This window comes from Pelodiscus sinensis, chromosome 2 (genome assembly GCF_049634645.1).
Source record: "Pelodiscus sinensis isolate JC-2024 chromosome 2, ASM4963464v1, whole genome shotgun sequence".
In the NCBI taxonomy this organism is placed as follows: domain Eukaryota; kingdom Metazoa; phylum Chordata; order Testudines; family Trionychidae; genus Pelodiscus; species Pelodiscus sinensis.
The window spans coordinates 57,746,207-57,763,455 of record NC_134712.1 but is presented as its reverse complement, the minus strand read 5'-3'; the positions used below and the strand labels follow the sequence as shown (position 1 = coordinate 57,763,455).

General features: G+C 42.4%; 1 protein-coding gene across 6 annotated transcripts in view; it reads left to right on the top strand.

Annotated features, from left to right (window-relative positions):
* CSPP1 (centrosome and spindle pole associated protein 1) overlaps positions 1 to 17,249 on the top strand; it is a 174,670-nt gene that overhangs the window by 91,998 nt on the left and 65,423 nt on the right. For all 6 annotated transcript variants that reach the window (XM_075920580.1, XM_075920579.1, XM_075920582.1 and 3 more), the window contains 6 exons: positions 737 to 815; positions 1,016 to 1,133; positions 2,291 to 2,438; positions 6,039 to 6,191; positions 11,711 to 11,823; positions 14,849 to 14,998. In XM_075920580.1, the coding sequence (XP_075776695.1) occupies positions 737 to 815; positions 1,016 to 1,133; positions 2,291 to 2,438; positions 6,039 to 6,191; positions 11,711 to 11,823; positions 14,849 to 14,998 (761 nt within the window). The remainder of the gene's footprint in view (positions 1 to 736; positions 816 to 1,015; positions 1,134 to 2,290; positions 2,439 to 6,038; positions 6,192 to 11,710; positions 11,824 to 14,848; positions 14,999 to 17,249) is intronic.

The following is a 17,249-nucleotide window of genomic DNA, read 5'->3' as shown; positions in this document are numbered from 1 at the left end:
ATTAAAAAAGAAAAACACATTTCTACAATCATTAATCCAATCTATTTACAGCATTTTTTAATAATTGTCAATTTCACTCAAGTTCCTGTGAAATTGGAGTTCAGAAGCAATATCAGACACTGGAAAACTTTAGTCACATAAACTTTAGTCATGTAAAATATGGGGCAAAATAGCATTTAACCAATTGCCATAAAAATCAAGCAGTGCATCAATGGCCATTTAAAAATGACCACTATCCCAAAAGGCAGAATTTATGTATGCCCTTTTCATTCTTATCAAAATGGAAATCATGCTGCTACTGTCCCCACTGTCATACTGTCATATTGCTGAGCCTCATTAGGGCTGGGGTAGAATGAAGATGCAAGTTGGAGTCATTTGGTCAGGGGATTCTTCAAATACAGACTCCCACTCATTAAATAACTGATTTTAATACTGCTTTAAAATCTATAGGGAGATGGTCTTGAAAACTGATATGCCTCCATATGGGCTGGGATACAATTTGTCTTTGGTCATTGGATTCTCTATAGATTCCTCTAGATTACCCTGAGGACAGGTGGTAAATCTGGATTTTGTGGTTTTCAGGGGTTTATATATTAGACTCATTTGACTTCTAGAAAGAACGCTCAACCTTAACTGTGCATTTAGTTTTTGGGTAGTGAATTATGTTTTCATTTAGGTAATGGAAATATGCGTCTGTGTCTCTGATAGATTGAAATGACTGTATTTTACTATTTAGATGGCACAGGAATGATGGGAATACAGCCTGCACCTAATATTGAAGATCTTCCAGGGAAAATACCAGCAGATCAGGCTGCGTAAGTATTAGCTATGTTCATTGAATATTGTTCTAACTTCTGGTGGATTTTCTAACAGGAATGTATCTTTGAAGGAGGGGTATTAAAATAAATTGTCTAAACCGAAAGGAAAAAAATTCTCATGTTTCATGATTGTATTTAAAGTAGAATTACTTTTTTCATTAAACTGTATTTTTCTTTTTATATTTTTTTTAACTCAGGAACATTGGACAGAGAAACACAAGTGATAGACCAAAAGGACTAGGAATATTTCCTGAAGAAAAACCAAAGCCCTCTAAAGAGTCATCTTTATCTTACCAACAAGAATTGCAACAGCAGGTATTAAGTTCTGAAACTGTTCCTTTTAAATTGTGTATGTGTGTAAAGATTTCCAAAATGGATTTACTCAGTTTACAAGTAAAAAGTTTCTTAAAAAGTAAAAGCTGTGCAAATTGAGATCTGAAGGTAAAACTATGTTTGTTCTTGTTCCCGCTGTCATTGATCATAATTGTTGGGGCTTAGTTTACAATTCAGTTGTTAATGTGTTTTGTGGAATAGAATTAAGCCCACTCTCCCTTAACTATGTAAGTTCTGTGGTTCTTGGTAAGACTTTGCTAATAAAATCGAACAGATATGACTTTGAATACAACTGCAACAGGCAGCTATTGCCATTTCTTTGGCAATATCTGTGGTTTCACAGTCACATGATCATATTCTTCAAAAATGTTTGCTGTCTCATTGCTGTATGAAAGACCCATATGGAAAGATTAAACTGACCCTGTTATCTGCCTAAAGGAGAAACAGTGAGACAGATACTGTCAAATGCACAGAATGAACATACTGGAAAACAGAATATTTTTTCTTGAATCTGTTTCTAGTTCTACTGTAGTTGAAAATGTGTAAACATTATAGGCTAAAAAACATTTGGCTGCAAGCGTGGCTTTAAAATTGATGTCTTTTTGATCTTTCAAAAATCTGTTACACAAACATTGTGGAGGTTAGTGGAATAAGTTTTATCTTACTGTCTGTGGAGGGGAAGAAAACTGAAGAGAAGGTGTTATAGAAGTGAGGCATCAGCAAATATATCTCCCATGTCTGTGCTATGCTGTGGGGCGTGCTGGGCGGGGTGAGGGGACAGGCCCTGACCATCACTGTCATCTGGCAACAGGTCTCTCTAACCCAGGGTCGTGTTCCAGTCTGGGGTGCAATGGTGGGGGACGGGAGAGACCTGTGAATATGAGAAATTGCAAAAAGCAATTCAGCGAATTATGAGGGTCTCATGTATCTGTAAGTATACTTTATGGCAGAGGTGTTCATTGAAGCTATTTATAGTATGTGGTCTGGAGAAATCCACTATGAAATTTTTGTGACTAATTTGGTGTGGATATCTAGCAACACAATGGAAAACAATAGCACTCAGCTTGCTTTATCAGTTCTTTACTTCCAAATATATTTATTTTTATTAGAAGTTTGTGTAACTGTTTTCCTTTCTTTAGATAAGAGAAAGAGAAGAACGACGCAGACGAGAGAGAGAGGAAAAAGAACGTTACGAAGCCAAATTAGAAGCTGAAATGAGAAATTACAATCCTTGGGGAAAAGGTGGCGGTGGTGCTCCTCTCACAGATGCAAAAGGAAATCTGATAAGTATGTTTGAAAATGTGGGTCTTCTCGTTAAGACATCTATGTTTTTAGATTTATTCTGACAGTGTTGTTCTTTATATTGCATCATTACTTTACAGGCAACTAAGAACACTTGGCCAGCACCCTTAGAAGTGTGCAATCTTAGTGATCAAATCCTGTTTGCGTTACTTAAGGGAATGGCTTAATTGGCTTCATGGAACTACTTGCTTTGAGTAAAAACTACAGGACTTAATCCAAACCTGGTGGATAATTTAAAAATAAATAACACATAACAGGAACATTGCTTGATGTATTGCTTGTGTATTAATTACTTGGAGATTTACCTGGCATTGCTTGGGTCCTTAACTCAGTTAAGGTGGGAGTTTTTTTTTTAAATAACAGGAAAATATACATGCTTTATTTAACTGATTGTATTTTTCAAAAATACAGTGTTATTTTTATGAAGTTAAATTTTATTTTGGATTTCTTAAAAAAAAAAAAGAATTGTTAAAATGTTTTCAATTTTTTTAGTAAATGTTTAAAATGGGAATTTCATTGAGTGTATTGTTTTTCTTCATCCCAATAAATGCTTGTTGTTTGCTATGTTTTAACAAAAAAGGGCAATAGTCAGTGTGGTTTGAAATAAGGTTTGAAAACTATAAGAAAATGTTAAGCATTGATTTAGCTGTGCTAAAATAGACCATTACTCTAGACTTTCCATTTTATCTTTTTTGTAAGTCAGAGAAGCAATCCTGTTCCAGGTTTATCCTGTTTTTCTGGCTCATCTTGGTTTAGTTCAGGGGTGAAAGTAATTTAAATTTCTTACAGATACTATTGTATTGCAAACTGTTCCCCTTCCCCTGGGAAGGGCCTTCAGGGAAGAAGGTTGGGGGGGTTGTGATAGAACAGTACCTGTAAGAAATGTAAGTATGGTATGGGGTGGAGTGCAGTGAGGGGAGTCAAAGCAGAGGGTTGGGGAGTGAGTGTTTGGGGGTGTGGAGTGACTCAGGGCAGGGAGTAGGGATGTGGGAGGCAGGGCGCAGAAGTCAGGGCAGAGACTTGGCGATGTGCCAGTGGCCGGGAGTGTGGGGGGTGTATGCAGAAATTAAGGTTGAGGAGAAGGGGCTCAGGGGAGGGGGCTGGGCTTGGGGGATGTGGGGAACTCAGGACAGGGGGCTGGAGGTGGGGGGTGCAGAAGTCAGTGTGAAGATGAGGAGGAACTCAGGGCAGGAGGTGTGAGGGTGCAGGAGTCGGGTGGGGGTGAGAAGGGGCTGAGAGCAGGAGGTTGGTATGTGGGAATGCAGGAGTTATGGTTGGGAATGGTATAAGCTAGCATCTTGTGATCATCTGTCTGCAGTTTAGTCATTACAGCGTTATTTCTTGTGATACTTTATGAACCAGATCAGGGGTTCCCAAACTTTTTGACACCGGGGACCAGTAAATCCATTCACGAGGTTTTTGAGGACTGGTAACATTTATTTGCATATTCATTAAGCAAATGATGAATATGCAAATACATTTTCTGGTCCTCCCAAAGCCCCCAGTGCCAACGTTAGCCCATAGAAAAGTCAGTCGCGGCCACACAAATGAGATAAAAAACAAAACCCCTCCAAACTCCTCAAACTTCACTCATGTGGCCCCAACAGTGCTTGTGTGTGCTGGGACAGAGTTCTGGGGAAGGGTGCCAATGAGTGCTGGGGCAGGGGACAGGGTGCTTGTGGGTGCTGGGGGGAGGGGAAGGCAACAGGGACCGATACCTGGAGATCCTGTAGCTGCCAAGGCCCAGGAAGCGCATGGGCTATGTGGTACCTGACACACTGGTCTGTTGCACGTCTGATGCCTTCCTGCGCAGGGAGGAGGGGGAGTCCTGGACCATGCCAGCCTCAACCGCCTGGGCAGCGCGCATCTTGCTCCTCTGCTCCCCACGGCAGCATGCCCAAGCAGCCAGAGCCAGCGCAGTCCCGGATCCCCACCCGCTCCCCCGTGCGTAGGAAGGCAGCAAGGGAACAAAGTCCCCAGCGTGCAACGGATCGGCATTTTAGGTACCGCGCCTGCTGTTGGGGCAAGGAGGAGAGCAGCCTGCGCACTTCCGGGACCTGGCGCGCAGCTGCAGAATTGCCCCCTGATGCCACCTTGGGGGTTGAGGGTAGCAAGGCAGACTCTCTTGCAAAAATTTTTCTGAGGCCCGGTATTTTTTTTCCACGGACCAGTACTGGGCCGCGGATCACAGTTTGGGAAACGCTGATCTAGACGAGTCCTTGTAAGCTGCTTATGCTGAGGCTTATGCTTATTTCACTAAACTATTGTTTTACAGGCCTTTTAAGTTCATTAAATTACTGTCTTAATTTGAACGCATGACTTATCCAGCAAAAACCGATAGCTATAGGTTACAGGGCAAGAAAAAACAGAAAGCAAAGTGGAATGGATTGCAAGTTGAAAAGGTTTCTAATATATTAGGCCCTGCAATATCTATGTCTGTGTGTTTGGTGTGATGGACTTTCATTTTAAATGTTTCCACAGGAGCAGACTATTTCAACAATATCTCTTTTAATCATGAACCCTCTACTTGGGACAAATAGCCTAACAGCAAATCCGAAAGAGTCCAGTAAAGGAAGTGGGGTATATTTGAGTTGGCTCACTATGACAGCCTTGTTAAATTGTCGTATAAAAAAAGTCATATACAGTAAAACCTGTGTTATCTGGCACGCTCGCAGATTAAAGTGTTCTGGTAAAAATTCCGGTTATCTGAGTGTCCCATCAACCTAGGAAAAACCAAAGGACAATAATTGTAAAACTTCAAGCATATTGGTAGTAATTCTTTGCATTGGCAAGATTTGAGCCAAAAATATTAACAGTAGTCAAGATTTGTAAAAATAAATAATGATTTAGGATGCCTCAGTTTTTGTGGGACTGTTGAGGGACCAGTGTTTCAGAGGGTAGGAGAATAGGACTTCCTGAAAATCAAGATTCTTTAAAATGTGTTCTGTTGGGTGCCCCATAATCATCACACATGAAAAAATTATCAAGTGTCTTTGTAGTAATTTAATGTAGTGTGTGGAAATTCTGTTTGACAATTTTTTATAAAATAATAATTAGAAGATAAGTTTCAGTCCTGGTATAAAACTTTGAGCATACTGTATATTGTGAATGTTTGTTTGCATACATAAAAATAGCAGGATTAATGAAGGTGAGAAGAACTAATTTACAGGTAATGATGTACACCATTCAACATTCTTAGGAAATAAACAGTATAGATACTCAGTAATAAAATATTTTACAACTTTTTTAACAGAGGACGACTTTGGAAGCAGAGTCACAAAACATTGTGTCATGCTTCAAGCTTTTTACCTTTCCTTTTTGTGGTGTTTTCTGCTTTATTGTGTGAAGGGTCATTGCTGACAAAAGCTTTCTGAGTAAAAGTTGTTGGTAATTTAATTTCCTTTTTCATTGAGTTCCAGATTACCACTTTTCTCATTTGTAGCTCAATAATTTTATCTTTATTCCTTTAGTAGGTATGTCCTGAAAGTAGACCTGGTGAATTATTTTTTGTTTTTGGGAATATATAGTGTACATGCCTCTTGTGGGAATAAAATATTATAAATAGCCGTTTCCCCTCTCCTTTAGCTGACTTGAATATGATGCACAAGCAAAATGAAGATGCGTATCATAATCCAGAGTCAAGACACTATCAAGATAAAAGGGGTCTTGTATCGGTTGACCAAAGTTTTGCCTCCCCAAGACCTGGGAATACAGGAGCATCTACAAATAAAATAGCAGGTTTTTAAGAATGTTATCAGTTATAAACATTATTAGGTTTTAATGGCTAAAATTCTCAAATTCTTGTACATCTATCCTTTTCTGTCATCTTGTAAAACTGTCAATACTTTCTACTGTGTGAGGCAGTCTCATCTCTTTCCTAGTGGTCCTCTTGCCTTATTATTGTTGAAGCACAGAACATTAGTTTACTCCTCTGTATTTTTTCACTAGTAATTATGCTTATTTTTTATTAATAATATTGTGGTAATATTAAAAAGCCCCAGCCAGCTTCAGGGCCCCATTGTGCTCTAGATTACTGTATACAAAATAATCAGAGATGATGCCTGCCCTAAAGGGCATTCTATACTCCTTTTGTTTTTAAATGGTACAGTGATGTAAGATGTTAGGAAATGTAAAATTTACAGCTGAACATGCAACCTATATTATACTCTCGATGTTTTATGTATTGTGATCATATGTAATTATATGATCCCCATTGAAGATTGTGATTACAGTAGTAATCCGTAATTGGGATCTACCGAATTATAGCCAGTAGTGAAAATAAATATAATTTAAGTCTGTAAGCGTTATGAGAAATTGTATACAGAGGTGATTTTTGGAATTAAAAAACAAATATCAATTTGATATTTTACTTACATTAAGTTGCACACATTTAAAGGGACACATCACCTTGAGTCTCATCAATTTAAATAAGTTACAGGTAACAGAACCTGTCTCTTATGCCCCAAGACTCTTAGTTTGGGGTACAAGAGCTCTAGCACCAGCCGAGACTGGAATTCTACCCAGAAATGAAAAAGCCAGGCAGCCCAAATACCATGAACCTGAGTTAGGTTGGCTTGGACCAGCTGCGGGTATCTAGTTGCTGTGTAGTCATATTGTTAAAGACAATGAGCTGATTAGATGTTAGAGACCACGGTTTTGGCTCTTTGTATTCATTTGCTTCTTGCTAGGTGGGATTTCTCTGGGATGGGAGTTGAAATTTTGATGTTCAAGCCAAAACAGAAGCCTTTTTTATAGGTTACGGGATAATAAAGAGAGGCATTGTGACAAAGGGAAATTATTTAAAAGTAAGTTTGTTTTACCCCACCCCACTTGGGATATTAAATTTTGATTAATTGACTATCGATTAATTGATAAGGGCACCTCTGCCTTTGAAGTGTAGCAACAGCCCCAAGGGATTTCCCCTCATACTCCATGCGGCACTGCTGCTTTGAAACACTGCGGGTAGCACAGCATCAGGCTCCTTGCAGCATTTCAAAGTAGCAGTGCCCTTGGAGCCCGGGATCACCTGGGGGGTCTCCAGCTGGCCCCGGGCTGCAAGCAGTGTTTCAAAGCGGCAGCTCCATGCAGCACTGCTGCCTTGCAGCATCCCCTTCTCCCCATCTTCCTTGCTGTCTCTTTCTGATACAGACAGCAAGAGGTGGGGAGACTAGTCAACTACTGTGTTGACTATCCGATAAGCATTTGCTTATCGGATAGTCGACTACTCGACTAGTTGTTCATGTCCCATCCTTACACCCCACCCCACCATCTGCTGCTCTCTCTTATTAATATTTGTATGGTTTCTTTGAGAGTTGTTTGGGAAATCACTAGACCCCTACAAAAGCTAGGAAGTAGTGTCTTCTGTAATGGGGATGATTTCCAGTTTTTTGCTTTCCACTTTCTGTTACATTAAATCATATCTATTTTGATTTAAGGAATTATTTCGTAGAATGGGGGAAGGGCACCAATGAAAACAAAAAGTTATAGACCAGTAATTTCACTGTTTATTTCAGTTAAATCATTATCACGTTAATTTTTAAAAACAGGGTATTTGAGAGAGAATTTTTTTTGATATTTTGTTTAAAAAAAATGTATTGTTATGCAAATTCTTGAGAAAATGCTCTTATGCTTTTGTGATATTTGGTTCCTTAACAAGAAGATACTACTTTGTAAACTGAATAGATGAAGAAGAAATGTTTATATAAAGTTTGACTTGTCAAACAAGTTTTATTCTTCGAGTGTTAGCTGATGTCCATTTCAGGTTAAGTGTGTCTGCATGCCACATGCACCATTGTGGGATGTTTTTCTCTCAGCCATATCCCTCTGCCACCCTCTGGAGTGATAAGTGCATGGCATGATATAAGAGGCGCCTATGGCTCCACTTACTCTCTGTTCATTCTTGCTTCCAGTGATAGTGCTGATACTTCTGTGGCTTTGACCAGCTTTTATCTGGTGTTCTATGTGAACTTGTTTTTTTTTTCTAGTGTAAATAGTTTTTCATAGTTGATTTAGTGTTACTTAGTAGTTGTCCCATATGGAACTCAGCCAAAGGATGGGGTATGCTCTGATCTCCCAACTTCAACCCTTATGATTTGTGCAAACATCCTATGCCCATCAGTGACCCTCATAGTAGTTGCCTGAGGTGTCTGGGTAAAGGGCACATTAGTCACACATGCTGTGTTTGCAAGTCTTTTAAGCCTTGGACAAAAAAAGTACAGACACATTCACCTCAGGGTGTTTCTAATGGAGTTGGCACTAACCCTCACACACAAGCAGAGGTCAGACTGGTCCCCAAGCACCGCAGGATCAGTGCAAAGCCACGTGCCAGAACTGTGTATGAGCCAGCACTGATTCTGGCTCCCACCAGAAAGCTGTTGGGGTCTGGGTGGAGATGATCTCCTACTTCCCATAAAGTAAAGGAGCGGGCTGGAGGAGAGCCAATGCCTGTGACAGGTAACTTACCACCTCCATCTAGGTTTCAGGCCACAGCTCAGGCTGAGTGGTCTGATCTGTCCCACCACATGTTTGCCACCCCAGGCAGCAAAGAAGGCCTTCAGCACAGAGATGTCGTTGACTTCTGAGGCCCTGTAGGCAGTGCAGGAAATTCTGACTTTGCCAGTGCTGCCTACCTCAGCTCAGCTCAAGTGGAGTCGCAGTCCAGGTGTGTGAGCCTGCTTTGGTGTCCTTTTGAGCATCCCTGCCCCACAACTTCACATCCCCTTTAAGGGGCATTCTCATCAGTGCTCCAAGCATGAAGCCACCATGCTTTGGACATTGGGTGTCAGGTTCTGCAAATACTTAGTTGGTCCCTGGAAACTGGCACTGAGGCTCTGAGTGCAGCCCAGTGGGAACCCAGCGCAGTCCTGTTAAGGCGCACACATTCTTCAGCAGGAGCATTGAGACTGTTCCTGTATGTCTCCGATGTCTCAGCGCTGCTCACATGAACATTTGCTTGAATGGAATTGCCAGTTACCAGGTAACTGGCAACAATCTCCCTTGTGCAGGATCCTCATGGCACATCGATTCTCCCATCACAAATCCCAGTCTAACTCCCAGTCTCACTTTAGATCCTGTCACCATGGATCATGGTTTACCAATGCAGGTTTGCCCAACTCCAACTTAGTTATATCTTTTTCCAAGCTGAAAAGTTTCAGCTTTATTAATCTCTCCTCATATGTAGGGTATTCCACCCTCTGATCATTTCTGTTGCCTTCTCTATACCTTTTCCAATTCTAATGTATCTTTTTTGAATTGGGGTGATCAGATCTGCATGCATTTTCTGTCTTTACTAGCTATCCCTTTCCTAAAGTTTCACAACATTGTGTTAGTTTTTTTTGGCCACTGTTGCACATTGAATTGATGTTTTCAGACAACTAGCCACGTAAACTCCAAGATCTCATTCTTGAGTGGTAACAGCTAATTTAGACCACCACATTTTATATGTAATGACAGGATTATGTTTTTAGTGTGCATTTCTTTGCATTTATTAACATTCAATTTCATTTGCCATTTAAGTCATTCAGTTTTGAGATCTCTTTGTAACTCTTTGCAGTTTGCTTTGGATTTAATTATCTTGAGTAATTTTGTGTCACTTACAAATTTTGCCACCACATAGTTTACTCCCTTTTCCAGATCATTTACAATTATGTAGAACAGTACTGGTCTAAATATAGACACCCTGGGGGACACCACTTGTTACCTCTCTCCATTCTGAAAACGGACCATTTTTTCACACTCTTTGTTTCCTATCTTTTAACTAGCTACTAATCTCCTGAGAGAACTTTCTTATTCCATAGCATCTTAATTTTTTTCAGAGGTTCTGGTGAGGGACCTTCTCAAATGCTTTCTGAAAATCTAATTAAGCTATATCTACTGGATCACCTTTGCCCACATTCGTGTTGACCCCCTCAGAGAATTCTAGTAAGTTGGGGAGGCATGATTTCCCTTTACAAAAGAACATGTTGACTCCTCCCCAACAAATCATGTTTGTCTATGTGTCTAGTAATTTTGTTCTGTTGTATAGTTCCAGTTGGTTTGCTTGTTACTGAAGTTAGGTTTACTAGTTTGTAATTTGTCAGGGTCACCTCTGGGACCTTTTTATGCCGCATAATGTGATTTTTGCGGAAAAACTTGCCAGCTGTCTACACTGGTCGTTTGAATTTCCGCAAGAACACTGACGATCTCATGTAAGATCATCAGTGTTCTTGCGGAAATACTGTGCTGCTCCTGTTCGAGCAAAAGCCCTCTTGCGCAAATCATTTGCGCAAGAGGGCCAGTGTAAACAGCACAGTACTGTTTTCCGCAAAAAAGCCATGATCGCGAAAATGGCGATCGGGGCTTTTTTGTGGAAAACCACATCTAGATTGGCCACGGACGCTTTTCCGCAAAAAGTGCTTTTGCGGAAAAGCATCCTGCCAATCTAGACGTGCTTTTCCGAAAATGCTTTTAACGGAAAACTTCTCCGTTAAAAGCATTTTTGGAAAATCATGCCAGTGTAGACGTAGCCTTTGAGTCTTTGGCTAGCTATTCTTCAAATTCTTTATTGGCTTTCCTTATCCTCGCATTATTTGGGGCTGAGAGTAAACTGCCAATCTAACCCTTAATGGTACTATTTTCAACAGACTAACAACAGAGCGGCTGTGCTGAAAATGGTGTTACATTTAAAATTCATAGTATGGTATGCTCCTTAGAGTAGAGGAATTTGACCTCACTTAATTTTTAATCTGTGCATTTTTTGTATTGCACATCATCCTATTACGTGAACATTAGTAAAATGGAGATGTGTTTTATGGTATGTGTGTTCTTTGAAAAATTGAATTAGATTTGAATGATGATCATAAACAATGAAATGTTGAATTTAGAAATATTTTGTCCATTTAAAACATATAGAACTATAAACCTTGGTACATGTATGAAAGTAGCTATGTAGATTTGGTCGTGGCAGACTATTTTTCATCATAAACATCAGAATACTAACGTGACTATGTAGTCATTTATTTGTTGCTTGATATCCTAAAATCCTTTTGTTATTTGAATATCTTTGTCCAAGCTTAAATAACTAACTCATATTAATTGAACAGTGCAAACCTTTGCTAAATTCTGCACATAAAATGTAAACATTATTTTTGAAAACTTTTTCTGTAATATCTTTAGATAATCGGTATCATGGCAGCGATATGTTTGTGTTCCTGTTTCTTTGGTCTACTTTTCTGCCTCAAAACTAATTTTGGTTACATTTGCAAAACTGTCATCTCTAGGTTACACATTTACACAAACCTCTCCCTATGCTCGAGGGAACATATTTGTCGAGCCACCATCTGAACAACAGATTATGCGGCAAGAAGCATACAAGAATTTTCTCCGTTTGCAGGTGAATGCATGTTTCATTATCACCCTGTTAAGTAAAAATGCTCAGCTGCTAAAATACAACTTTTCAAGGATTTTATCTAGTACATACTGTCGAAGGCCCTAGTCTTGTACAGGCTTATGTATATGAGGGTATGTCTACACTACAGCACTAATTCGAACTAACTGAATTCTAATTAGTTAATTCAAACTAAGCTAATTCGAGTTAGTGCATTTAGACCTAAAACTAATTCGAATTAGTGTTTTGCTAATTCGAAATAGCATGTTCACATTGAGTGGACCTTGAACCGAAGTTAAGGCTGGCCAGAACCAGTGCCGGCAGGGCATCAGGTTAGGACTTGGAGTGTGGAGCTGCTGCCTTGGGACAGACAGTTCACAGGGTTCCCCACTTTCTTGTCTAACTAGATGAGGGACAGCAAAGCAGTCCTGACTTGGAGTGCCCTCACTTGGCACATCACAGCACTCGACCATCAGCCCAGCTGCACTTGCCGCAGGCTGCCATCCGGGGGGGGCGTCATTTGGGGGGCTGTCAGGATCCAGGAGGCCCTGCAGGAGAGCTTCCACCCCAAGGAGCCCGCAGAGCCACACCAGTCCTCCCCATCGGGGGCTCGTGCCCCATTCCTCCCTCATCTCCTTCCACTTACCCTTCCCTAGCCCCCCTTCCTGATGTTAAAAAAATAAAGGACACGTGTTCAAAAATAGAAACTCTCTTTATTTAACAAAATACCCCCTCCGGGGTACCTGGTATTGGCTGCTGTCGGCAGACAGGCTACTGGGCTAGATGGACCTTTGGTCTGACACAGTACGGCCATTCTGATGTTCTTATGTTCTAAGCTCAGGGTCGGGGGTCTCACTGGACCAACTTGATTTTCATGCAGACCTGCTCCTTGGTTTGCATGTGGCCTTTGGTGGCCAGGTTGGCAGCTATCCTGCCCTACACGGCCACTTTCCTGTGCCTAGTGCGGAGGTCGTGGACGTTGGAGGCCTCCCCCCAAACCTCGATGAGGTCCACGCTCTCTGCACTAGACCAGACGGGCGCCTGCCTCTTGTGGCCCCGGGCAGGCTCCTGGGAGCCGCCAGCCTGGTCCTGGGAAGAGATGGAGTGCTGGGTGGCAGCAGGTGGCTGGCTCATGCTGTGCCAGGTGCAGGGTCTGCTGACTAGGTGCTGGCAGGCTTGCAACTGGCACGAGCACTGTAGCCAGGCCATGCCCCTTTAAGGGCTCGAGGGCTGGGAGGGGGGCAGAAAAGTTTCCCTGGTTTGGCCCAGAGTGGCCACCAGGGCAACCTGGGAAGGGCTAGTCTCCAACTAGTTTGAATTAAGTGGCTACACACCCCTTAATTCGAACTACTTAATTTGAACTAGGCGTTAGTCCTCGTAGAATGAGGTTTATATAGTTCGAATTAAGCGCTCCACTAGTTCGATTTAAGTTCGATGCTATGAAAGTTAATTCTAACTTAGTAGTGTAGACATACCCTGAGTGACTTACTGCAGATGAGTAGTCCCATTGAATTGCATGGGAGTACTCACGTGCATAAGGGTTTGTAGGATCGTGTCCAATAAACCATCTGGAATCAGAAATTGATTCCATTAATGATTGGCCTATTTTCTGTTGTGTTTTTAAACATTTTTTGAGTTCCTATACTCTGTTAGGAGCCTTATAAAAACATGAAAGCACAGACCTTGTCCTTAATAATTAACTGTCTAAATTCAGTGTGATACAAAGGATTATAAGTAGACAAAGAGGAAGGGAAAAAATAACTATAAGAACCTAGTTATTTTTAGTAAAGCATGTATATAATACACCTGCTAATTTTTTTCTCTGTAATGTGTTTTTAGTGTAATGAACTAGAGCCGCAATAGTTAAAAAGAATAGAAGGGGGAAAATGGAGAAAAAAAGTACAGTAAACTTCCGATAATCCGGCACCTTTAGGACCCAGGGGGTGCCGGATTATCAGATATGCCGGACTATCGGAAGGGGGGGCTATGAGGGGTCTGGAGTGGGGTGGGAGGGGATGCCACCCCAGAACCCTCATAGCCCCCCCCTTAGATAGTCCGGCTCTGCCCCAGGCGTCCCTGATTCAGCCACTGCTAGTCAGTTTCAGCAGCAGCTGAATCGGGGATGCCTGCAATAGAGCAGCTGGGGTGCTGCCGGGTTGGTCCCACAGTGCCTAGGGGCGGTGCTATGGCACCAACCCAGCAGCACTCCAGCTGCTCTTGGGGATGCCTGGGACAGAGCAGCTGGGGTACTGCCCGGTTGGTCCCATAGCACTGCCCCTTGGGACTACGGGACCAACCCGGCAGCACCCCAGCTGCTCTTGGGGACGCCTGGGGCAGAGCAGCTGGAGTGCTGCCGGGTTGGTCACGCAGCCCCGAGGGGCAGTGCTAGGAGACCAACCCGGCAGCACTCCAGCTGCTCTGCTCCCGGCTTCCCCGATTCAGCTGCTGGTCAGTTTCAGCAGCAGCTGAATGGGGGAATCCTGTCCGGCTGCCCCAGCACTTCTGGGTTCCTGATGGTGCCAGACCATCAAGAGTCCCGGAGCATTGGATGCCGGACTAATGGAGTTTTACTGTATGTTGTTTATTATTGTGTATGATATTAATGTTTGAACAATTTTAAAATTGTATCACAATTTGGCATGGCTTTCTGTTGGATAAATGAGGGGTATGTCTACACTTGCACCCTCTTTCGAGAGAGGGATGCAAATGCAGACATTCGAAATTGCAAATGAAGCCGGGTTTTAAATATCCCGTGCTTCATTTGCATATTTGCATTATGGCGCTATTTCGAAGCTTTCAGGTTTTTATATACATCAACAAAGGTTAAGGAAATTCAAACAGCTGATCTAAACAAATCAACACATAAAATGAGCTATAGTGCAGGAAGGTTTTGGAATTCCTTTGCAGTTGCCTTGTATGCTCCTTAATGCTACAAATACAGGATTGAACATCAAGAGTGCCACACATGTAAATATTCTTCATTGGATCACTAAGAAGGTATCCACAGATTAATGTTAGCTTTGCTTTCTAGATTGAGGAAAAGAGACTCCGGGAAGAGGCAGAGCGTGAGAAAATTAGAATAGAAGAAGAAAAAGAAGAAAAGCGACTAGTTGAACAGAGACTCAAAATTCAAAAAGAATATGAAGAAGAACAGGAAAAGAAAAAAAGGAAAGAGGAGGAGGTGAGCTATCCAATTTTAATTATTTGATTTCTTTCATTACCCCTAACTATCACACTGAAGCATTCAAATTTTTCCAGTTTATGAAGGAAGAGATCATTTTGCAAACTCTTAAGAAAGCTCATAAAATACTGTCAGATGGCTTGTAGAACCTACTGGAAAACTAGAAAGTAGATGGGGTCCACTAGTAGTGAGCAAAATCCTTCCATTTCCTTTAATCTTAAAAGAACAGCATCAATTTGAAATCTAGTCAGATTATTTAAAAAAAGATTTTTTTAGTATTATCAAGTACTAAACCTGTCTCTGAGCCTAATGTCAGTTTTTGTGGTCTTATTTTAAGAAAAGATTTTTTTCTTCACCTGTTGCTGTATTAACACAGAAGAAATTGATCATATAAGAAGAATGCAGAGTACAGGCAGTCCCTGGGATACGTACAAGATAGGGACTGTAGGTTTGTTCTTAAGTTGAATCTGTATGTAAGTCGGAACTGGCATCCAGATTCAGCCGCTGCTGAAACTGACCGCCAGTTCTGACTTACATACAGATTCAACTTAAGAACCCCAAGCGTCCCCAAGTCAGCTGCTGCTGAAACTGATCAGCGGCTGATTCCAGGAAGCCCGGGGCAGAGCAACTCTGCCTCGGGCTTCCTGTAGTCAGTGCTGGTCAGTTTCAGCAGCGGCTGAATCAGGACGCCTGGGGCAGAGCAGCTGGGGTGCTGCTGGGTTGCTCCAGTAGCACCGCTCCTGGGCACTACTGGACCAACCCAGCAGCACCCCAGCTGCTCTGCCCCTGGCATCCTGATTCAGCCGCTGCTGAAACTGACCAGCAGCGGCTGAATCAGGACGCCTGGGGCAGAGCAGCTGGGGTGCTGCCGGGTTGGTCCAGTAGTGCCCAGAGCGGCGCTGCGGGACCGACCGGCAGCGCCCCAGCTGCTCTGCCTCAGGGTCCACAACGAAAGCCTGGTCTGCTGGGGGAGGGCACACTAGCTGTGCCCGCCCCCCCCAGCAGACCAGGGACACGGGGAGCAAAGCCGCAGCGGCAGCGGGGTGCCGCGCCTCTGAGGCTTTGCTCTGGCAAAGCCTCAGAAGCGTGGGAACCTGCCGCGGCTGCGGGGCTTGGCTCTCGGTGTCCCTGGTCTGCTGGAGACAGTCCCCAGCAGACATGGGGCACCGGGAGCAGCTTTTCTCGCCCCGGAGGTCGAGGTGGCAGGACCGCTGCCTGCGAGCTCCGGGGCGAGAAAGCCCTGTTCGTAAGTGCGGATCTGACGTAAGTCGGATCCGCGTAAGTCGGGGACTGCCTGTACTGGCAAATTGACCAAGTAAATAAACTGAAAAATATGGACAGATTTTTTTCCCTCTGGTCTTTTAGTTGCACAAGACTTTAGAAATACTTGTAAATGTAGTGGGGGGATTATTGCAGAAGTTTTTTTTTTTTTTTTTTTTTTTTTTTTTTTTTTTTTTAAGTTGTCTGTTCTTTTTGGACAAGCCTGAAATACTTATTTTTGAACAAAGTGGTAATTATTTGAGCCTCCATCGAGCTCTAAATGAGACCAATGCAGAAGAAGTGAAATTCTGATCTTTCTGAAATGAGGGGGAGAGCTGTTCTGCCATTAACTTCATTGGAGCCAGGATTTGACCTTAGATCAGGGCTACTCAACACACAAACCGTGGGCCACTTACGCCCTGTGGCCCGTGGTGCGGTTTGGGTTTACACAGGTCTCAATATGCAGCCCCTGGGTGGGATCCTTTGAGCTTGGCCTCCACTGGGAACACGCTCTACAATGGTGAGTCAATATAATGGTCTTCTGTTGATATGCATTTTAGTAGTTAAATTCCTGGACTGTCAGGGTACATCTCTAGACTACAAGCCTCTTTTGAAAGAGGCTTTTTCGAAAGAATCTTTCGAAAAAGCCTCTTTCGAAAAAGCGAGCCACTTTTTCAAAAGAGAGCACCCAGACCGTCTGGGCAGTTATTTTGAAATAGTGTCCAAATACTGTCAAGCTGAAGGATTTCTCACTCTGACTCCTGTAGCCCTCATTGTACGAGGAATAAGGGCAGTCAGAGGAAGAGTGCTCTATTTTGAAATAAGTGTTGTGTAGATGCTTCGTATTTCAAAATAAGATATGCAATTGATGTAGCTCAATTTATGTAGCTTATTTAGAGTTAAGCCCTGCAGTGTAGATGCACCCTAAAAGTGCTGTCATATGGGTGGAAATCGGGTAAATATTGCATTTTATTAGCAGTAGCAGAACTGA